This window comes from Glandiceps talaboti, chromosome 20, assembly GCF_964340395.1.
Source record: "Glandiceps talaboti chromosome 20, keGlaTala1.1, whole genome shotgun sequence".
NCBI classification, from domain to species: Eukaryota; Metazoa; Hemichordata; class Enteropneusta; family Spengelidae; genus Glandiceps; species Glandiceps talaboti.
Window position 1 is genome coordinate 8,534,276 of NC_135568.1, and position 22,777 is coordinate 8,557,052.

Consider the following 22,777-nt stretch of genomic DNA (forward strand, 5'->3'; position numbering starts at 1 on the left):
GAGTCATGTGGTTAGTATTCATACATACAAAATCATAATATTAGTGAGCGTGATGTCATAATGATTGTTTATGTATATGTGTGTGTGTGTGTGTGTCTATAAATGTATTATATAATATACACTGTATATATGTATGTATGTGTGTGTGTGTGTATGTATGTGTGTATGTAGTTTGCATCCTTTTACTGCAGATTTTAATGCCCATTTTATAAGTCAATTTCATAATTTCAAAATGTTGGAGTAAAGACTTGATTTTGTATTAATTATATTTTGTAGAAGTGAGTGATGATGATGATGATGAAAATGATTTAGACAAAGGCATGGAAAATAACACTGAAAACAGTCAGAACGAAGAAGAAAGAGAAAATACAAACTGTAATGACAGTATAGGAATCAATGGAAGTGATAGAAATGATGTTATTGAAGGTAGGTTTTATTAAAAACATGGTTTAATTTGTATACATTATTTGCATTATTCGCATTACAAATTTACTTTACTGATTCTGTTCCATTAATTTGACATGTTCAGTGCTATATAATTATGTCATTTTGAGATTTCATATATTAAGTAGAAAACTTCTCTTTTGTAATGTTTCCTTACAGTGCTTCCATTCACATATTTGACTCTGAAATACTGCCACACGTTAATGCATCACTTTAATATGTTCTGATTTAGTCATAATATAGACATCATTTAGTCGTAATATTAACTGCAATCCTCAATTGTAGTATTCTTTGATGAGCTGGCCAAACTTGCACCTGCATTAAGTTAAATAGTCACAAGTAACTATCTCTGTAAGGGGACTTACAGATTGAGTTCCGTGGATGCGTGCGTCTGTCCGTCCATCCGTCCGTCCGGAGCCGTTTCTCGGACATATGCCTGGACCGATTTTTCTCAAACTTGGCACAAGTATGAACCACAATGGCATACATATGCATGTCAATCACTTTTGTGATATAATCCAGTATGACCACCAGGCGGCCATTTTGTTTGCAATTTTTCCATGTCCAAAGCCATAACTCACTCATGCTTGAACAGATCTCATTCAAAGTTTGTATCTGGATAGTATTTTATAATTTACATGTGCATGTCAATTTTCGTCATGATACAATCCAATATGGCTGCCCGACATCCATTTTGTTTGCGAATTTTCCATGTCCAAAGCCATAACTCAGTCTTGTGTGGGCAGACCTCATTGAAAGTTGCAATTTGGACAGTTTCCTATGCCAAACATGTACATGACAATTTTTGTTGGGATACAGTCCAATTTGACCACCAGTTGGCCATTTTGTTTTGCCCAAAGCCATAACTCAGTCTTGTGTGGACAAATCTCACTCAAAGTTGGGATTAGGGCAGTGTTCTATGACATATGTACATGTCAATTTCATCACACTACAATCTATTAAGGCTGCCAGGTGGCCATTTTGTTTTCAATTTTTCAATGTTCATGGGGGGGGGGGGGGGGGGGGGTAGGTGTTGAAGATGTCCAGTTTTTGGATAATTGTTCAAATGAACATGGTCCAATGAACTTGTTAATTTGTTTCATAAAAGGCTTTGCACCCAATGCATTCTTAGCTGTTTGTCATGAAATTTGGTGATGGTACTACTTGTAAATAAATGAGGATTTCAACATGACATGGTGATATATTGAGAAATATGAAGAAATATTTTTAAACGTGTATTGTGGTAAAAAATAACTGCTAAAGTGTTAATCAGTTCAGGTAGAAATTTACTGAGAATGTTTCAAGAGATGTGTTGAATGATGATGATTTGGTAAGTGATGCTAGTTAGTCCTGATATTTTGACTTTTTTTAAAGAAAAAAACATGCATGAGTGCATTTTATATAAAGAAAATGATAAACTTTAAAAGTATAAAGATAAACTCAGTGACAGATGTAACACAGTGCAAATTATACTTTTTTCTGATATACCTTCAAAATAAGCTTTACTTTACCAGCTATAGAATATGCATACATGAAAACAAGGTCTTTGGAAATTATGGTATAAAATTTACATAACTTCTAATCTCCTTTTATGTTCATGCTCAGCTCCAGAAGAAGTTGTGAGTGAAGAGTCAAGTGAAGGATCTCAAACTGAGATAGCAGGTAAATAGAAACTTTACTGTCAAACTATCTTAACAATCATACCGATTAATCAGTCACCAAACATGGTAACAATGAATAATTCATGTAAAGGTCAAAAGTTTGCTATCTTGACCAATCAGGTACATGCATTCCATTGCGCAATACACACCACTTGTACTGTGTTGTTGTTGTCATCCGTACTGTGTACTGTCAAAATGTATATAAAACGTCTTGGCATGTCAAGAAACAAATACAATGGAAAAAAATGACACACTTGAATTGGGTATGTGAATTGAAGCTTAGATTTTTATCAGTAGGAAAAGATCCGAGTCTATTCAAACTCCCCTTTTTGAAATTTGTTCGACCTGCCACGAAAAATTTGCACTGAAAATATTTTTTTGAATGAGAATACCGACAAACTCAAGATACAAATGCACGCCTTGTATAGAAAGTTTACTTCTGCATTGTTCATTAAACATTCACGTACGTACTGTGGTTGCTATATGTTTACATGAATAGCCATGCTTGGCTGAACTAGTCATCCTAATGTTACCACAGTTCACCATGAATTTACCTATGTTCCCAGACCTTAAAAAAACACTGAAACAACTAAGTGTAAAGTTGTCAGTGTGAATGGTGAAGTACCCCCACCTCAATAGGTATTAGTGGCAACATGATTACACTTTCTGCAATAATGAAGTATTCAGTGTAAATGTAACAAAGTACTGGTACAGCTATATCTGTAAAATTTCCATGGTGCACTCCAGAGCTGTATGAGAGCCTTAATTAAACAATTCATCAGTTGGGGGTGAGGGGTGGGGGGTGGACTGTTGTCACTTTTTGCAGTGAATTGTAGTATATATAGTCAGGCAGGCATTTTGTTAAGTGCCAGTGCAGATATATGTACACTCTTTGTGAATTTTAAAAGTGACCCGCTTCTTGGAAGACAGTAAATATCTAAATTCTGGTATTAAAACATTCTTTGATACTTGTATAAATTTATATTAGGAGTAACGATGGTTCTCTTTTATTTTATTATTATTATAAAATGTTGCTAGGTTATTTACATTATACAGAAGCAGGGCTTCATAAGAGGTGATATATAATATAACATATCGTGTTCTAGCTGACCAAAGTACATGGATCTTGGCAGTATGCTATAATATAAAATGATTTTCTCCTCCTTTAGAATTCACCAACCAACAGAGTGAAATATCTGTCAATAGCACTTCAGAAGCTCCTGTTAAAGGTACTTGTTTATTTTCATATCCTGCTCCAATAGACCCCATAGTATTTGAGGCCATAATATGATGACATTGACCTTGTGTTCTTTTGTGGTTACAGATAATAGTCATTGTTCTTCTTATAATAGTTACAAGGCATTACCTACTAAATCTGCACTGTGACAACTATCATATATTTTACTCATTTTTGTTGTTTTAGACCCTGGTCGGTACAAAACACAGGCCAGGCCATGTCAAGACTGATTTTTTTTGTGGATTCACATTCAATTTGGATCCATCGCAAATTTCAAAAATCCTTTCAAATGCTGGCCAGGTCAAGACCAATTATTTTTTGGATTCACATTCATCTCCATCACAAATTTCAAAAGGCCATGTGAGGACGGGATAGTTTGGGGGGGGGGGGGGGGGGGGGTTCAAATTCACACTTAGATCCATTGCAAGTTTCATCAGCCCTTTCAAATGCAGGCCTGATAAAAGACCGAATATTTTTGGGGTTCACATGGCCTGGCCTGACCTGTGTTTTGTACTGACTGTTTAGACCCTCAGGTAGCAATACTCACATCGAATCAGAAGGCATTTCCAATGGATAACCCTTTTGTATCAGATGTAACCTTTTTGCAGATTTTAATAGAAACAGGTATATCCATAGGTTTACTATTGAATATGTATAAGCTCAATAACAATTTTAATAAACAAGTTGCTGACAGTTAGAACACGACCTGGGGATAAACTTGTAGGTATTTTTAGTGAAAACATTACTACTAATATACCATCTGGTAGTTTCAAAAGCCTGCTGCTTTCAAGGCTTAAATAGTTTCCACTGAGAAGTTAAGGCAAGCTAGAGGATTTGTTAGCCTGGATAATGACTGAGACATTCTATTCTTCAGGGTTATCCATAAAAAATGATGGGTGTAAAACAAGATAGAGTACTTTGACAATGCTTGCTATGACCAGTGCATATAAGTACTTACTTTTCTTTGAATGTTTGATCAGTTCTGCTGTCTTTAACAGTGAGCAGAGCTGTAGGGGTAGGTTGATATCTGACCTATGTCCATCTGTCTGTTGTCTATCAACTTTTTAGATTTCAATCTTCTCCAAAATTACTCAATATCCAATTTAGCTAACATTTGGTGTCCTCTGGGGAGTGGATGTAAGTTTGTTGTTACAATTAAGCATGTGCAAATTACGTTTAAAAGTGGGTTTGTATACAATCCCAACTCCTTGAAGAGCATACAATCTGTTGTAGTCATATTGTACTACTTTCCTACAGCAGGGTTAACTGAGGCATGGCTGTGGTTCTCATTTTGCCTGAGAACATTAGTTATTCAGCAGTGGTGGCAGCGAGGTTTGTCCATACAACTGCTAGATTCCAAACTTGCCACCCAGACTAATAGTCTGCCTATCATGACTCCAAGTGATCAAGTGTAGGTATAGATGGGTTGACATTTTCTGCTAGTCTTAAATGTCCATAATTGAAAGATCTAGTACCACCCCCACTCCTCATTCTTTTAACCATAAATTCGCTAACACCTAATTACTAATTAAATCATAACATTGACAAGAAATATTTGGGGTTAAAATACACAATTGAAATTGAGAACTTTCATGACTTTAAATATATTGAATTTTATTTTTATTTTTTGCAGGCTCCCATAGAAAGAAATGGCGTGCTGAAGAGCATGAAGTGGTTCTGCAACATTTCGAGAAAGACATAAGACTTCTAAGAGTGCCTGGAAAGCGGGATTGTGAATTATGTAAAAAAAAAAATCCCTTGTTGCAAAACAGGACATGGTCAGACATTAAATTTCATGTCTACAACAGAGTACAAATTCTAAGAAAAAAACCCAACCATTTTTAGCTCCAATGTCATTGTCATCTAAGCTATATACTAGGGGCGCCAAGGCTGAAAATTTGGAAAAAAATTGCCTGGCTTGAAGTACAAACTTTGGCAGTATATTTAGTTAGAGTAATATGTAGGCCTTCAGAAAACTGATGTTGCCCCTCTGGATTCTCTTGCACAAACTCACAGGAGATGGTTTCCATAGTAATGTTGACACTATTTTGAAGGATGCTGAAACATTGAAAACGTCATATCTTGTGCCCCAGAAATACTACAACCATAATAAAAGTAAGTGTGTATATGTTCGAAGGGACAGACAATTGAATGAACACAAAACCTGTTCGATTCAAGGTCATCTTCACTTTTTGGATTTTTATAGAAACATGCACTGAATCTTTTATGTATACTCCAATCAAGTATGACGTGTAAAGTTGAAAATGGGTCAGAACATAGCCATGTATACAATCTTTCAGAAAAAAGATGAAAGAGCAGATATGAATTTGCTTTGTAGCAAAAATCAGTTGCTAAGACAACTGATGTCAAGATCCACAATTATATCGAAATGGTGATATACTGAATATTTCAGCATCAGAAAGTGCTATTCATACGATGTAAGTGTCTATATATGCGTTTTTTAGGTCAAACTATTCACTGATGACATGATATTTTTGATCCAAGGTCAAGGTCATTGTCAAAATTCAAGGTCTTATTTTTTTTGTAATTATTAAAACTCCATCGGAATCTTTTCAATTAGTCAGGTGGCTTAGCTACATTTTTGTTACATGCCGCATAAAAGCACCAAATTTGGCATGAATGATCCTTAGGATCTCCTGATTGATTTTAGTGTGGGAGCCCTCATGAATATTTGCATACATTTGCATACATCAAGACAATTCAAAATGGCCACCATCACTCATGAAAAGGCCCACTTTGCAGAACTGTTTGATGATTCAAAAACACAGAATTGGGTATGAGTGGTCTCAAGGACCTACTTATTGAAATGGAACTTTTGTGAATATTTACATAAATTCTTTTATTTTTTTTAATGGCCACCATTACTCACAATAAATCCAAATTTTCTGAGATATATCATATTTTGCTGAACTGTGTGTTGAAATAAACCCACAAATTGGGCATGTGTGATCCTGAGGACCTACTAATGGCATTTAGAATGGTAAGTCTCGTTTCTGGTTTTTGTAGTATATTACACTATCTTTAATTGTAATTATCGTAATGTTTCGGTGATTTGTTGATAAAAACTGAAAAAGTAAGATGACCTTGAATTCTGACATTGACCTTGAATCAACAAATTGTGTTGTCCATCTACCCCCCCCCCCCACACACACACTTTGATTATGATTGTAACACTTCTGAAGCCTGAGATGTGATGTGTTTTAATGTTTAGCATCTTTCAAAATAGTGTCACCATTACCATGGAAACTGCCTCCTGTGAGTTTGCGCAAGAGACATCATTTTTCTGATGGCCCAGATATTACTGTAACCGAATATGATGTCAAATTTTGTACTTCAAACCATGTGAGGTAACGCTTGTTTTAAGGCACTTTTTGGACTTTGGCGCCATGACTAATAGGGAAATTATAGTATATGGTAGAGTGGTCTGAAATATGGTGGGAACATTTTTAAAGAGGTGTTTGTGGGTTAAAGTCAAAAACTCTTATCTCAAAAAGTATTTTAAGTAATTGAGTGTGAAATTTGATGAGATGTTTCTGAAAGTGTTATTCTGCAGATTTACTCCAAAAACATTGACAAAATTGCCCCTAGCAACCATGACCACGCCCTTAGCAACAACCGAATGGCAGAGTATTTTGGTCAAATAACATCATCTGGCGAGCAATTGAATAAACATTCAAAAAATATATGCAAATACCCTATCAACCATGGCCACGCCCATAGCAACAGCCAAATGGCAGTATATTTTGGTCAAATAGCAACACCATCTTTTGGGCAATTGAGTAAACATTCAAAAAATATATGCAAATTCCCTAGGAACCATGACCACACCCATAACAACAGCCAGATGTCAATGTATTTTGGCCAAATAGCAACTATTGAATAAACATTCAAAACATATATGCAAATACCCTAGCAACCATGACTACACTCATAGCTACAGCCAATGGTGCTGTATTTCACAAGTATATATGTAACAATGGGTATTCTTAGGCAAGTGAGCACTCATTCAAAAACTGCATGCAAATATGCCTTGCAACCATGACCACGCCCATAGCAACAGCCAAACGGGAGTACATTTTGGGCAAAAAACACTATCATCTTGTAGGCAATTTATTCATCAATGCAAGCATGATTTACCCAAAAGAATTTGATATACAAAACTTGCCTGCTTAATATTTGAACTTTTTTTCTAGTGGTCCCTTAGGGCTGCTCTAGTTAGGCACCTTAACGCATTTGTCATCACCTTAAAGTTTAAGGATGGCAGTGTAAGGAAAAAGCGATCACAGCATATACTTTACTGATCATAGTGTTATGTATAAACAGATTATTACATCTGGCAGAAAATGATATCTCTGCTACACAAGTATACACATGTAGGAATACATTCAAATAGTCTACTGCCTTGTTTGTATCATGATTTTGGATTCATTGTGGATCGTATCACACTCTGCTGCTTCACCCTCTTTAAAACATTATTGAATCACATATATACAACCATTTCTGAAATAGATATTGTTCAGGTGAAACTAATGAAGTGTGGTTCCTATGAAAGGTAGCTATGTTAATTACATCAACAGACTGTTATTTAGTTATACAGAGTAAGAGTTTCTTTCAGATGAACATGTCATTCTTGGCAGATACAATTTGAAACTGTATATTTCAAGAAAACCAGGTATTAGACAAGATTTAGCTAAAGATCGACTAGCACATTACATTAACCATAATCACAGTATGGCATCATTTCAAAGTAACATCCTTTGGTAATGTAGCAGCGGTAGAATGTGAATGATATTTCCACTGATAAAAGCAATTTAAGGAAATTTACACTTCATAAAAATAAACAACACTTCATAAAGATAAGCAAATCGATCCAATAAAAAAATACCTAGTTTTGCTTTTCTTCACTCACTATGTTGTTGAAAGTGCAATGCTATTGCTTTGTCATCATACAGATTTAAATCTAGCCATTTTATAGCAATTATGCTTTAGCTGAAAGAAGCGATGTAAAGGATAAGGAGACAAACATTATTGTTCATTCTGATGCTGAAAAGTTTATGAGTTGTCATAAATGTACTACATACATTAAATACCTTGCATTGTTTTGAATTAGGGTCAACGTATTTGTTACTACATAAATAGATAGCACCTATTTGTTATTTATTTGTTAAAATGGAGCAGAGTAGTGGTAGATGTTATTGTAGAAAATCAGAAAAAGTGCATCTACAATTTGTTTCGGGGAAGTGTATAACTTCAAATGCCTGCTATGGTCATTGAATTCGTCCTTAACAGTGTTAAAAAGAGCATGTGACAATCATTTAATGATAAAGTCCTAGTATGTGGTCAGTCCAATAATGTAATCAATCTGTAATAAATGTACATATAGTGGTTGCTAGATATTAAACAAACTACTACAGTCACTGTGATCAAAGTTTCAAATTGTAAACAAAAGTATACATGTAGGCCTTAAAATTGCAAAGTCACTGTTAAAGATCACATTAGACTGACCACATACTAGGTTTATCATTGAACTACATGTACTTTATTTTATCTGGCATCGTTTACAGATTGATTACATTATTAGACTCTCCACATACTAGAAGTTTATCATGAATTGATAGCTTATAATGTCCTCTTTTCACACTGATAAGGGTGAATTTAATAACTAAAGCAAGTGAACTTCAACACTTCAATAAAAAGCGTTGTAAATTGAAATCAATATAGTGTTGTTGAGGAATTGTTCCAAAATTACTCTTTTGATAGATTGGAAAAAAGAAGGAAGTTTTTGTCAAACACACACACACACACACACATATATATATGTATATATATATATACACAATACACACACACATTGTAGTTACTTGGATTTGTTGGTTAAGATTTTTGAACTATATGTTTACCAACCTGCATGATTCATAAGTGGAACATATGTTACATCTGGTAATTATATACCTACCTGTAAAATCAGCAAAAACAGTTAATGCATGGTCTGGAAATGTGTGGTATTTTAAATGAGTGTTTTTTACAACTGAACAAGTTATTGTTAGCTCTGCTATTTTTGACAGTAGAGACATTATTGTGTTAACTCTTTAAAAGTTTATATCCTCTTATCTATATTTGGTTGTTAGTTAGCCCAGCTGGACGTAGTCCAAAGGGGGCTTATAGATTGGGTTCTGTCTGTCCATGCGTGCGTCCATCCGTCCGGAGTCATATCTTGGACATTCATGACTGATTTCTTTCAATCTTAGTCAATGGATAATGAACTATGTCATACATATGCATGTCAATTTGTTTTGGGATATGATGCAATTTAGCCCATTTAGAGCCATTTTTGTGTCAAAAGATGGATTTTTTGGTCAAAAATCTGAAACTCCAAAACTACTGGGCAGATTGGCCTGAAATTTGTTGGGAATGTTCTCAGAAGTGTTCTTCTGCAGATTGTCTGTAAAACATTTTGGCCTTGGTAACAGTGACCACGCCCATATCAACAACCAAATGGCAATGTGTTTTGGTCAAATGACAACATCGTCAGTTAAGAAAGTCATTAAACATTCAAAAAATATATGTGAATATCCTTAGCAACAAAAAAAGATAACAACAGGGATTTAAGTCAAGTGTATAAACATTTAAAAAATGTATGCGAATGGACCTAGCAACAAGACCACGCCTATAGCAACAGCCAAATGACCCAGTATATTGCAAAGATAACAATATGTATTACATAGGCAATTGAATAAACATTCAAAAAATGTATGTAAATGTGCCTAGCAACAAGACCACACCCATACCAACAGCCAAATAATCACTTGTATTGGCAGGATAACAGCAGGGAATGTTGGACAAATAAATAAACATTCATAAATATTATGCAAATATTGTCAATTATACAGTTGCTCTACAATGCCATTGATGCTATATTTCATACAATCTTATACATGTACATCACACTAACATCACTGGTGGCAATTCTCAGAAAACATCCATTGAGGGGGGAGCTGAGTCATCTTCCATGGCTTGTTTGCATTAAACTTATTTGAAATAAAGTTATATTTTGCATATTTCAACCAATTTAGATGCATGTAATTTCGTGTAGTAGTATCTGACTGTAGTTCAGTGGTTCAGTGATTAATACTGTTTGAGCTAGAGTGCTAGTCCCTCCCTTAAATTTTAAGTGACTAGCCAGAGAGATCTTGCAGCTACCACTGAGTTTGAGAGTGCAAGTCCCTCCATTTAAATTAAAAAAGTGACCAATCAGAGATTTTGCAGCCACCACTGAGTTTGAGAGTGCTAGTATTTTCCTTAAATTTCAAGTGACTGGCGAAAGATCTTGCATTCACCACTGAGTTTGAGAGTGCTAGTCCTTCCTTATTTTATAAGTGGCCAGTCAGAGATCTTGTAGCCACCCCTGAGTTTGAGAGTATTTATTTACTACCTTAAATTGTAAGTGACCAATCAGAGATCTTGCAGCCACCATTGAGTCTTAGAGTGCTAGTCCCTTCCTTAAATGTTTAGTGACCAGCCACCAGAGTGTGAGAGTACTAGATACTCCCCTTGATTTCAAGTGACCAGTTTGGAAGTAATAGTCCCTCCGTTACATTTTAAGTGGCTAGTCAGAGGTTTTGCAGCCATCATTGAGCTTGAGAATGCTAGTCCATCCTTAAATTGTAAGTGACCAGTCAGACATCTTGCAGTTACCATTGAATTTGAGAGTGCTAGTCCCTCCTTTAAATTTCAAGTGACCAATCAGAGATTTTACAGCCACCCCTGAGTTTGAGAGTGCAAGTCCCTCCTTTAAATTTCAAATGACCAATCAGGGATCTTGCAGCTACCACTGAGTTTGAGAGTGCTAGTCCCTCCTTTAAATTTCAAGTGACCAATCAGAGATTTTGCAGCCACCACTGAGTTTTAGAGTGCTAGTCCCTTCCTTATTTTTTAAGTGACAAGTCAGAGATCTTGTAACCACCACTGAGTTTGAGAGTGCTCGTCCCTTCCTTATTTTATAAGTGACCAGCCGGCGCGAATATTTAATTTTCACATGTGACATTATGCAATATTTCTATACTTGGTATATTGTGAGGTTGGTGGCAGCCATTGAAACAAAAGGTTTGGACCAACAAGATAGTATAAGGTAATAGACTTGCCCTGGCAGTTCACTGTAACAGAAGATACAATATCTGCAAAAATACCTTATATATTATATTAAACTCTTTTGTCATTAAGTGCTAGCACTTACTGGAATTAGATGCAAAACCTGGCTTTTTTGTTGTTTGTTTGCAAAGTTAAAGTAGTATACATGTGAAGAAATTGACAGTTCATGCAACAGGTGGTCAAAGGTGTACAGAAATTGAAATTAACATGACATCTTTTTATGAAAATGAATTGCACAGGGAGACATTGTTACAACATCAGCAATATAAATCTTTGTACTGCCTAATAGTATACATTTCACTCTTTATAAAAGCAAAATCCTTTGCACCCAAGTATTCTGTGTGAGAGAGTGGAGAGATGAAATAATGTGGTGTGATTGCATTGTGATACAACTTAATGAAAAAAATCTTTGGATATAGTGCTTATCACATGACAACCCCTGTCTGATAGCATTTTATGTGGATGTAAATATATAGACTCACAGGAACTCTGTTCTTGTACTGTTAAACTTCAGATTGTATTCATATTTATGTGATAAATGTTTAAACCAAATATACCACCACAGAGTCCCCCAACCAATATTAAAACATGACAATTTTTTCAGGTCCTCTGTTTGTTCATAATATGGTCCTCGAGCTGAAGCCCTCTATGTAATAGCCCAGATTCACATCTTTAAATATCAAGAATTCCCAAAATCTCTATAGCCTATAGTAGTCTAGGTATGCCCAGTAATAACATATTAACTGTTCATGACTATACCCCTAAGGGAAATGATGGTCCTCTAATTACCCCGTATTGAGTTGAGTCCTCAAGATGGGGCTAATGCCAGTATGTGTGTGTGTGTGTGTGTGTGTGTGTGTGTGTGTGTGCGTGCGTGTGTGCGTGCGTGCGTGCATGCGCATTGTGTGTGAAATCACATTGTTTGGTGGTCTGAAGAATTATGAATTGCCCATGAGAAGATATGTCAATTAAGTTGTATGTTAATATATACTTTCATTTACCCAAATGTACTAGCATTGATTTACAGATTGAATCATAATCATGATTTATTGATCACTATCATAATTTAGTGTTTAAAAAGTACAATCATGATTCTGATCAGTAATCACAGTAATCATGCCATGATTGATGTGATTAGAAAATGGCAGACAACATACATGTACTATTTATTGCAAATTTGGTGGAGGATCCGAGGAGTGATGAAGTTGGAGACATAAAATGATATGAATAAATTGTAGATGACTGGTAGTTTGTGTGCATGTCTAGGAGATATTAAATAGTCATAGATTCCTCTATTTTGTGTCATATTGTTTGGATGTAAACCACAAGAAAATATTGTACCTAATGAAATCACAGGTCACATTTGCATACTTTATTGACCTTATCAAACATATTTGTTTGGACGATCCCTTGTAAAATGACTTAGAAAGCCAGGTAGACGATATCTACTTATTACTCTTAACTAACAAATACTTGGCATTTTTTCCTGTTATATTTACATGTACTCCATTGTGGTATTCGGGTTCTGTAACTGTATCAGCAACAATAACAGAATAGTAATTAGTAATAAAATCTCTTCGCAGAGTCAAAGAAATTCTTGGAAGCTTCCAAGAATTGTTTTGATTCTGTGAGTAGAAATTTCATTATTAAGTGTGAACTCAAAGTCCATCAACATTCATTCTTGTAATAACAGCATAGTTTGCATGATGATAAAAGTAATGTCAATTTGTGCTAATGTGAGATTCATTTATTGTGTAATTTTATAATTTCTGTGTTTTTTCTGTTTTTCTTTTCTATAAAGGACATCTTCACCAAGTTCGTTCCAATGGTTACATGAATTCGGCCGTTGCCATTTGGTTTTCATTTTTCACCAAAAGTAATCCATTTGATGGCTCTGACTGTAAAGATGAGGTTGATTTCAAACCTATGAATGAAGTTGATATTCTGTGGAGATATGATGGTGTAGGACTTTTACCACAGGGTCACATGGATATCTATGTACTCAGGTAAGGGGACTTCTACCACAGGGTTATATGGATACCTGTGTACCCAGGTAAGGGTATTCTGTGGAGATATGACGGTGTAGGACTTTTACCACAGGGTCACATGGATATCTATGTACTCAGGTAAGGGAACTTCTACCACAGGGTTATATGGATACCTGTGTACCCAGGTAAGGGTATTCTGTGGAGATATGACGGTGTAGGACTTTTACCACAGGGTCACATGGATATCTATGTACTCAGGTAAGGGAACTTCTACCACAGGGTTATATGGATACCTGTGTACCCAGGTAAGGGAACTTCTACCACAGGGTTATATGGATATCTATGTACTCAGGTAAGGGAACTTCTACCACAGGGTTATACCATGGATATCTATGTACTCAGGTAATGAGATTTTTACAGCAGGGCTACATAGAATAGATATCTACATACTGGGGGACGGATATTCTGTGGAGATTACTAGTATATTGTTTTTAAATTTTGTTCTGAAAGTGCATGGTTTTAATGAAACCACTGTTGCCATCATTTTATATCTAAGGATTAATTTTCTCCAAACATTTTTTAAAATATTTCAGAACTGTTTTATTGACATCTGCAGATGAAGATGGCAAGATATGGCTAGAACGATTTACATCACACTTCTTACATGTGAGTATAATTCATGTGGTTATAAGACTACACCTCATAATGTACAAGTATTGCTAGTACTTTAGGTTTTCGAATGGTGTTCTCTGCTGATGTACTTATAATGAATATGGGATTGAAAACTTAGAAAAAATCACCACAGTCAAGCATAAGTGTAAATTTCTTGAGAACCCACAAAAGACGCTGATGTGTCATGGGGTTCTGTTGAAATTGCAGCTATAACAAAGCAGTGTTCACTAGAAGACTATTTGTAAAAATATGCATTTACGATCAAGTCAATCATTTTGCAATTTTAGGTTGTTGTTTCACTTGATAAATAACAACATCTTTACTGCTGAACACAGCATGATTGTTATCAAGGGGAGTCTATGAAGTTGAACTCATGTAAACAAAATCCTCCCCTCAAATCACAATCCTGCTGTGTTCAGTATTAATCAAAGTACCCTTGTCTAGCAGGTAAAACAAGAATCTCAACTTGTCAAATGTTTTAGCTGTAAATGTATATGTTATGTACACTCTACTGGCAAAGATGTCCAGTTTTAGCTGTAAATATATATGTTATGTACAGTCTTCTGGCAAAGACTCCCAGTTTTAGCTGTAAATGTATATGTTATGTACAGTCTACTGGCAAAGACGTCCAGTTTTAGCTGTAAATGTATATGTTATGTACAGTCTTCTGGCAAACACTCCCTGTTTTAACTGTAAATATATATGTTATGTACAGTGTACTGGCAAAGATGTCCAGTTTTAGCTGTAAATGTATATGTTATGTACAGTCTACTGGCAAAGAAGTCCAGTTTTAGCTGTAAATGTATATGTTATGTACACTTTACTGGCAAAGACTCCCTGTTTTAGCTGTAAATGTATATGTTATGTACACTCTACTGGCAAAGACGTCCAGCTTATAGTGTGTTGTAGTTCATCAGATGGTATAATTCCTGGATGCCTCATAATTTATATTTTCACAGGGACAAGATGATGAAGACCTGGAATACTATGTTGATATGAGAAAACAGGTAATTGTTGCCATGGAAACCTGCATCATATATTAGTGTATTTATTTGCATCCCTGTCATCTCATTACTGCACAGTCTACTCACGTAACTCAGTATACATGTCTAGAGAAGGTTAACGTCAATCCAAAATTGTTTGTTTGTTTGTCGTTACATCATGTAGTGCAGCATTCTGATTTATTGTTACCCAGCAAACAAAGTTGTGAAAACAAAAGTACTTTGCTCCTACCCATGTGAGGGCGCTAACACAGCTCAGTTATGAGTAACCTCTTTGATTTGATATCCTCAAATGGATGGAGATCTACAAAACAACTGTGATATCGTCTGATGGAATTAGGTTCATGAATACAGGCCATCATGTGAACCACTCATATTAATTTTTTTTTTAAAGATTTTGTTTTTGTCTTTTCAGTTTACCGACCTCCTGGACCCAACGGAAAGAGGTTTTGTTACTGTGGAAGAGGTCAAGGGACTTACTATAGACCAACTGAAAGAATTGCTGTTGACCTTTGACCCCACTGATGTATCAAATACAGTTGACTTTGAGTACAGCCATATTGATGCCAATTTTATTATGTAAGTACATTTGTATAACTAATGAAGTCTTTCAGAGGTGAACTCTGATTGGTTGTTATGCAGTGATGAACCTTTCAAAGGTGAATTCTGATTGGTTGTTATGCAGTGATGAACCTTTCAAAGGTGAATTCTGATTGGTTGTTATGCAGTGATGAACCTTTCAAAGGTGAATTCTGATTGGTTGTTATGCAGTGATGAACCTTTCAAAGGTGAACTCTGATTGGTTGTTATGCAGTGATGAACCTTTCAAAGTTGAACTCTGATTGGTTGTTATGCAGTGATGAACCTTTCAAAGTTGAACTCTGATTGGTTGTTATGCAGTGATGAACCTTTCAAAGTTGAACTCTGATTGGTTTTTATGCAAGTATGATTGATGAAGCCTTTCAACAATGAACTCAGATTGGTTAGAAACAGTGGGCAAACTTACATCCAATACGTGTATATGGTATGCTTTCATATCAGTAGAACATGTGTCTGTCCTTTCCCCAATACATTTATGCATATGGTGATGTATATTGGGAAATGACAATTGCATAGACTGGATGTGGTGTTTAAGTTTGGGTTTACCAAGATTAGTTCTGAAACACTTCTTGTATGTAGAATAAGACACTTTTCACACATTCATTGATTTTTTTGTCATTTATTAAGTTGCAAAATCAACTGACTTGGTGCAATGTTGTGCATACAGGTGGTGATGTAATCAAAGTTGTACAGTGCATAAGTTTAAATTTAAAAGTGGTATTTCCTGTCAAAGACAGCAATCACATTGTTAAACAAATTTTAAGGTATAATAAGTTGTGGTACTCCACTGAGTTGTGCTATTTCTAGAAAACATTATGATGAAAAATGAAAAATGCATTTGAAAGAAGAATAACAAGAGTATCAATTAGTAGTTGAAATGTTTATTTATTTAGTGTTGCAGACTGTCTTTGTTTATTGTGTATTTGAATACAACAGGTAACCAGTAAAGGTTATGAATTCATTGCTATTACTGAGCACAGCATGCCCATTACTAAGTCTAACCCAGATTTCATCACCTTGATCTACATCTATGATTACACTGTTAGATGCAGCACCATGTTGCCTACCACCTGAATTATGTACGTATATACAGGGTAACGTGGTAGTGTTCTTTATCAAACACACTAATAAGTGATTGCTGTTATCTCGTAATGCAGAAATCATGAAGTAATACATACCACTGACAGGGCATGTAAATTTACCAGTAGATGTATTATAACCATTTCCATCATTAGAATATACTTTATCATAAACAATCACTGTATTACTAGACACACGACCTATGTATGTTGTCTTGGCAACTGAGAATGCTACTCTAGGTTGTTGTTGTACCTGACCTACTTCTCCTTTCTGACCTATAGGTCCTTGTATACCTTGACCTCCCATTGACCCTTTATTACCCTTCATGCCTGTATCTCCTTTTGCACCATTTTGTCCCTTGATTCCATCCATTCCTTTCTGTCCAATTTCCCCCTCGGATCCCTTTGGTCCTTGTATACCTGTTGTTCCTTTCAGACCTGGGTGACCTCTTGACCCAAGTTCACCAGTGTCACCCTTCTCACCAGGAGTTCCATCCAGCCCTGGTGAACCACTGTTTCCCTTTGGTCCTACAGTACCTGGTATTCCATTGTCCCCTCTGGGACCTACGGGTCCTTGTAATCCATTAGTACCGGGAACACCTACAAGAATTAAACACTTATCATGAATCATCTGTTGGATGTGTTAACAAATTCACCATTCACATTAACTCCAATGTAAGTGTTTTGCTGGAACTGAAATAATTATTTTTAGTAGACAACCCAAAATAAAAATTGTTAAACTACCAATAATTAGACATTGTACATGTGAATTAGAAGTTGATATCATCCAAAAGTAGTAGAGTACTAATAGTTTGAAATCATGGTTGTTCGGCCACTGATTTTAGAGTGTGGACCTCAAAATCAATTTAATTTTCTTTCTTGTATCACATTACTGTCTACAGCTATATCAATATGTTTATCCACTGGTGACTGAATAGTGTTCAAGGTGTACAATATTATGGTTAAGCGTAAATTATATCTAACAAAACCATTTCAAAAAATGTTTCAGTTATAGCTGGGACTGCCTGAATGTAAAAGTATTGAGAGTGTTTAACAATAACATGCAAGGGGATTGTAAATTTTCAAAAGTGGGTTTTTTTTGTTTGTTTTTCTCTGTGTATGTAATCTTGCAACAGGTTCCATTGGGAGAACAGTGCTAATACACTGAAATGGTGTCTGTATATGAAAGATTAATAAATGAAAAAAATAGATAAACAGATAGTGAACTTAATGGCAATTGGGGATGGCTCTGTTAGATATGTTTATTTATAAATAAATAATTACCTGGGATACCAGGGATTCCATTTCCACAGGGTTTAGATACATCAGTCTGGGTGTCTTCATTTTGTTGCTGGGCAACAGTCAGTGAAAGTTGGACAACACAGACCACAATTATGCAAAGTTGCATAAACCAAATACTGGCCATCTTTGTCAATTCCTTGTGTAGACAGTTTATACTGAAAAAAATGCAAAATAATTTGGAATATTGAGATTAAAATTGTATGTTTGTAAAATGTTTGACAGTATTTCAGTATGCCACTATGGTGATATATCTTTGCATTGTATATTCCTATACGTGTTTGAGACATATGATTATAATTGTTATACTCTAAAAGCCAGTATCCATCCGTAATTATATTTCTTAATTGGTAGAATCATTAATTATGCAAATGGATTCATTAAAATCAAAAGCTAGTAACAGTGTAGAGGACATGTGTGCCTTAACATCACTGTACGTACAAAGAATATGAAATTTGAACAATGCATTAATTCTTACATATTTCCTGATTACAAAAAAATCATTTAATTATGCAAATGACTCATTAGAATGAAAAAAAGAGCAGTACATGAGACAACTTCAAATTTAAGAGATACCTAAGTATCAAATTAAAGTTTTGTTCCAAACACAAACTTGAAAATTGTACCCAAAGTTTTCAACTTCAGACTTATATCTCTGAAGTGTGCAGTCAAACATTTCAGTTACAATTTTCAAGTTTGTGTTTGGACCAAAAGATTAGTTTACCAACATAGATGAATTTCTATTTGAAAATGTACAGTACCTGCTGTGTGTAGAACTTAAGATCAACCAACTCTGGGTCTGCTTCAGTTGATTTCACAACTTGTAGAATAACTCAAGACACCAGTTACATGTAGATGTTTCTTTGTAGTTCAGTAAACTCTAGTGCAGAACATCTGCGTCGAGTGTCCAGTCCAGTCTGAAGCTACACACAGTATTGTCTCTGTCTTATTTATACATGTTAGTGAATTTGATGATGTCATCCTACAACTGTTCCAAATTGAGGACCAGGTCCATATATAGTCACAAAATGAACTCAAGAAATAAATTTCAGATATCTTTAGAAGTAATCCATATTTTGTCAGAAATTGATTTAATGTCAGTAAGTTGTTCAAAGGTCCTGGATGTCGTGGGAACTGTGTTAAAAAAGTGAACCTTAACACCTAATATATCAATTATTAACTTTGACGAGATGTGTGAATAATAGTCAATGTAATTTTGTAATTAGATATCTCTTATCTTTTATTACAAAAAAGTCTGGAGAATAAAGATATCCTAGTACATACACAATTTACAACATGTTGTAGTGTTTATACAGCAAGTATAGTCAAACAATATATTGAAAATACAACATTTTGTGGAGTTTGCACCAGTAATGTTTAAAGTCATGATTTAAAATTGAGTCTATTTGTATAAATACTTAAACACTATTTCTAATTGTCATTTTAAAATTCTGTTTTGGAACAGAAACATTTCCTTTCACAAATCCAAAGGATGAAATGGCCTTCATAATGTACTGTAGTGCTGGGCAATGAAAATAAGATGGGTCAAAAGTTCATTGAATGAAATATGATGTTTAAGTATTTGTTTTGTAGACAAATGGGGAAGGGGGGGGGGAGAAGTTATTTCACAGTGATACTTAACTGCTCCAAATATACTAAGTAAGAAATTCATCTTTAATGTATTGAATTCTGCTTTTAATTTTAATGTTTGAGTTAGGTACATAAGCATGCATTCAGATATGAGTGTGGTGTGTGTGTGTGTGTGTGTGTGTGTGTGTGTGTGTGTATGTTTTGGTTTTTGGTCTGTCTGTCTGTATGTCAGTCTGTCTGTGTAAACAACTTAAAGTTAAGAAAAATACCAGACCAATTGCCTTGGTGTTTGGTGGAGACATTAGTGTGGGTGTCTAGTTGGGACATTGTTCAAAGCAAAATGGTTGCATCACATATGTGTGATTTGGGTCAGAAAATGTCATTTTTGATCAAGAAACTTGAACTCAAACAATGCATCTGGGGATAATTGAAAACGGTGTTCCGACGTGAGTCAATTTATCTCTGACTGTGTATTGCTGATGTAAGGATCTGTATGTATGTATGTCTGACTGTATATTGCTGATGTAAGGATCTGTCTGTATGTATGTATGTATGTATGTATGTATGTATGTATGTATGTATGTATGTATGTATGTATGTATGTATGTATGTATGTATGTCTGACTGTATATTGCTGATGTAAGGATCTGTATGACTTTCAATGCTTGTATGCAAGTATGCGCCATAAGCCATTTATTAGCACAATTATTATATATTTTCCTTCATAAATGGAAAATTTTTCCAATAACTTATTTTTTCTTTTTAACCAGAAATTTGGCTCTAGGTATGATTACAAGGGAATCTGGTGATACTTTTAGTAGAGAAGAGTTTGTTAACAGATATGTGAGTCAGCTTGGTGGAACTCCACAGAAGGCAGAGGAGGTAAGTAATCACAAACATTTATTGTCATGGAGAGAAGTCTTGATTGGTAATGAATACAAGTGTACTGAAGGGAGAAATAAGTCTGACTGGAATTTTCCTTTACGTTGACAGCAATAATCAATACAAGTGTACTAAAGACAGAAATAAGCTTGACTGGACTTTTTTTAGCACAGCAGAACTAATGAGGTTCAGTATTGTTATAGGCATGGTGAAATGTTGAGCTGGAAATGTGTGTGTGTGTGTGTGTGTGTGTGTGTGTGTGTGTGTGTGTGTGTGTGTGTGTGTGTGTGTGTGTGTGCATGTGTGTGCATGTGTGTGTAAACGACTTCAAGTCAAACGACAAAAAACGCCAGACCATATTAGTTATGGTGTGTGGATGAAAAATTGTACAAATGAAAATAATTGCATCAGAGATGTGTGTTCCCGTGTGTGCTTTGGGTAAAAATTCTTAAACTCCAAAACTACTGTGCAGGTTGGTCTGAAATTTGGTGGGAACATTTGATATTTTGCATAACTTTTTTTTTTCAGTGAAGATACTTATAAACAGACAGTATTAGGCCAAATAAAAATAAAAATCTGGTTCTGGTCAGGGTAAACTTTCTAAAGTGGTGCGACGACGCGCGTTTTTTTTTTTTTTTTCCTAATTTTTTTTTTTTTTTGGCAAATTAGTAAATACACATTTTTGACACTTTACATGCTCTCGGAAGATGTCATACAACTCTGGAAGTTGGCACTGTTGTATGGCAAGTTTTGTACGATGTGGATCAATCATCCATCAGGGCATCACTAGTCACATTTACAAATTTATCTTATCGCCCAGTGATTTGCAGTTATAATCCCGATTTGCAGTTATAATCCCATCCAAGATAATGAGTCTTGCCTTGCAACCACTGTATAATGTCATTGTGCAACTTGCAACGTTAAATAACGAGAAATAGGTCTGTCCAACGGACGTAGAGGAGGCAGTGTTTTCTTTCGAGCACCGTCCATCATCAGTCTGATACGCAGTCTGTATACGGTACGATGTTTGACACGTCTTTCCAACTCATCGCAGATGGAAAGACGTGTCGAACATCGTAGCGCATACATCCAGAGCTAACTGCTTACGCTACAGGAAAATCTTTGTATTCAGAAGGCAGAACGAAACGATCACCAGAACTAAGAACACCTCGAAAGTCAGCTGAATTGATATCAACATTTCGATTGCTCACGCCGTACTCAAACTTCTGACATTTTCGAAACATGTGAGCGGTTTACCACCTAGCACAGTGAACACACTATTTCCCGTGATTCCCATCAACCACGCTCATCGTACATATTACGTACACATATCGTACGGGGGATTATGGGTATGCAACAGTACTAGAAGAAAAGGGTACCCGTTACCAAATAGAAGTGCGCCATCACACGAGTTAAATTTTTTCCGCTAGCCTTGCATACAGTGTTGATCGACGGGGAATTGTAAATAAGGAACGGGAAAGCAAAAATTATCGGAAAAAAAAGGATCGACGCGGGGGTATTCAGGGCACGCGCGCGCTGACCAGAACCAGACATATTTTTTTTTTTGGCCTTATACTATTAAGTTATTTCTTTAAATTGTTTGTGTTGTCAGATATTGTCGTTCTTTGAAACTGATGAAACCAACAGTATCAGCAAAGAGACGGTGAGGAGAAACATAGAGAAAGCTGTTGAAAAGTACGAAGATGCACCAGAACACGATCCAACTTTTGAACACCTTTGGTTTGATCATTTGGTACAACATGATGAATTGTGAAGATTCTAATGAGAGGCTGTCATATTTGTCATAAGTTTATCACATAACCTGCGCCCATTCACATTTTACACAAGTTTGACTGTCTTCAAATTTGAAAATGTTTTTTGTTTGAAGTTATTTATTTTCACACTTCTCACTTTTCATATATGTGTTGACAGCAGTAATCTGACTCTTTCACACTACCTTCACAAATACTTGAGATGGGACTAGATGTCTTCAATGCAGAGAGTCAGAGTTAAAAAGGTGTTAACATAAATAAAACATGTGTGGACAAAAGCGACCATAGAATCTCTCTGGTTGTTTTAATCCATATCATGTGTAGGCACAATGAACTGTGTGAACACAAGTAGACCTGACTACACTAACATGATAATTTTTACT

At 35.4% G+C, this 22,777-nt stretch overlaps 2 protein-coding genes across 2 annotated transcripts in view; one reads left to right on the forward strand and one right to left on the reverse strand.

The window, feature by feature from the left end:
* The window catches only part of LOC144450463 (uncharacterized), a 41,399-nt gene extending 18,622 nt beyond the window's left edge, over positions 1-22,777 (forward strand). The window contains exons 4-9 of the mRNA XM_078141073.1: positions 13,313-13,517; positions 14,093-14,165; positions 15,131-15,178; positions 15,588-15,751; positions 20,511-20,622; positions 22,235-22,777. Of these exons, the coding sequence (XP_077997199.1) occupies positions 13,313-13,517; positions 14,093-14,165; positions 15,131-15,178; positions 15,588-15,751; positions 20,511-20,622; positions 22,235-22,396 (764 nt within the window). The 3' untranslated portion in view covers positions 22,397-22,777. The remainder of the gene's footprint in view (positions 1-13,312; positions 13,518-14,092; positions 14,166-15,130; positions 15,179-15,587; positions 15,752-20,510; positions 20,623-22,234) is intronic.
* On the reverse strand, positions 16,685-19,055 carry LOC144450919 (uncharacterized). Its single transcript, XM_078141681.1, has 3 exons — positions 18,912-19,055; positions 18,136-18,308; positions 16,685-17,451 (listed from the first exon to the last, which is right to left on the reverse strand). Exons 2-3 carry the CDS (start codon positions 18,275-18,277, stop codon positions 16,685-16,687), a joined length of 909 nt encoding a protein of 302 aa, XP_077997807.1. The 5' UTR covers positions 18,278-18,308; positions 18,912-19,055.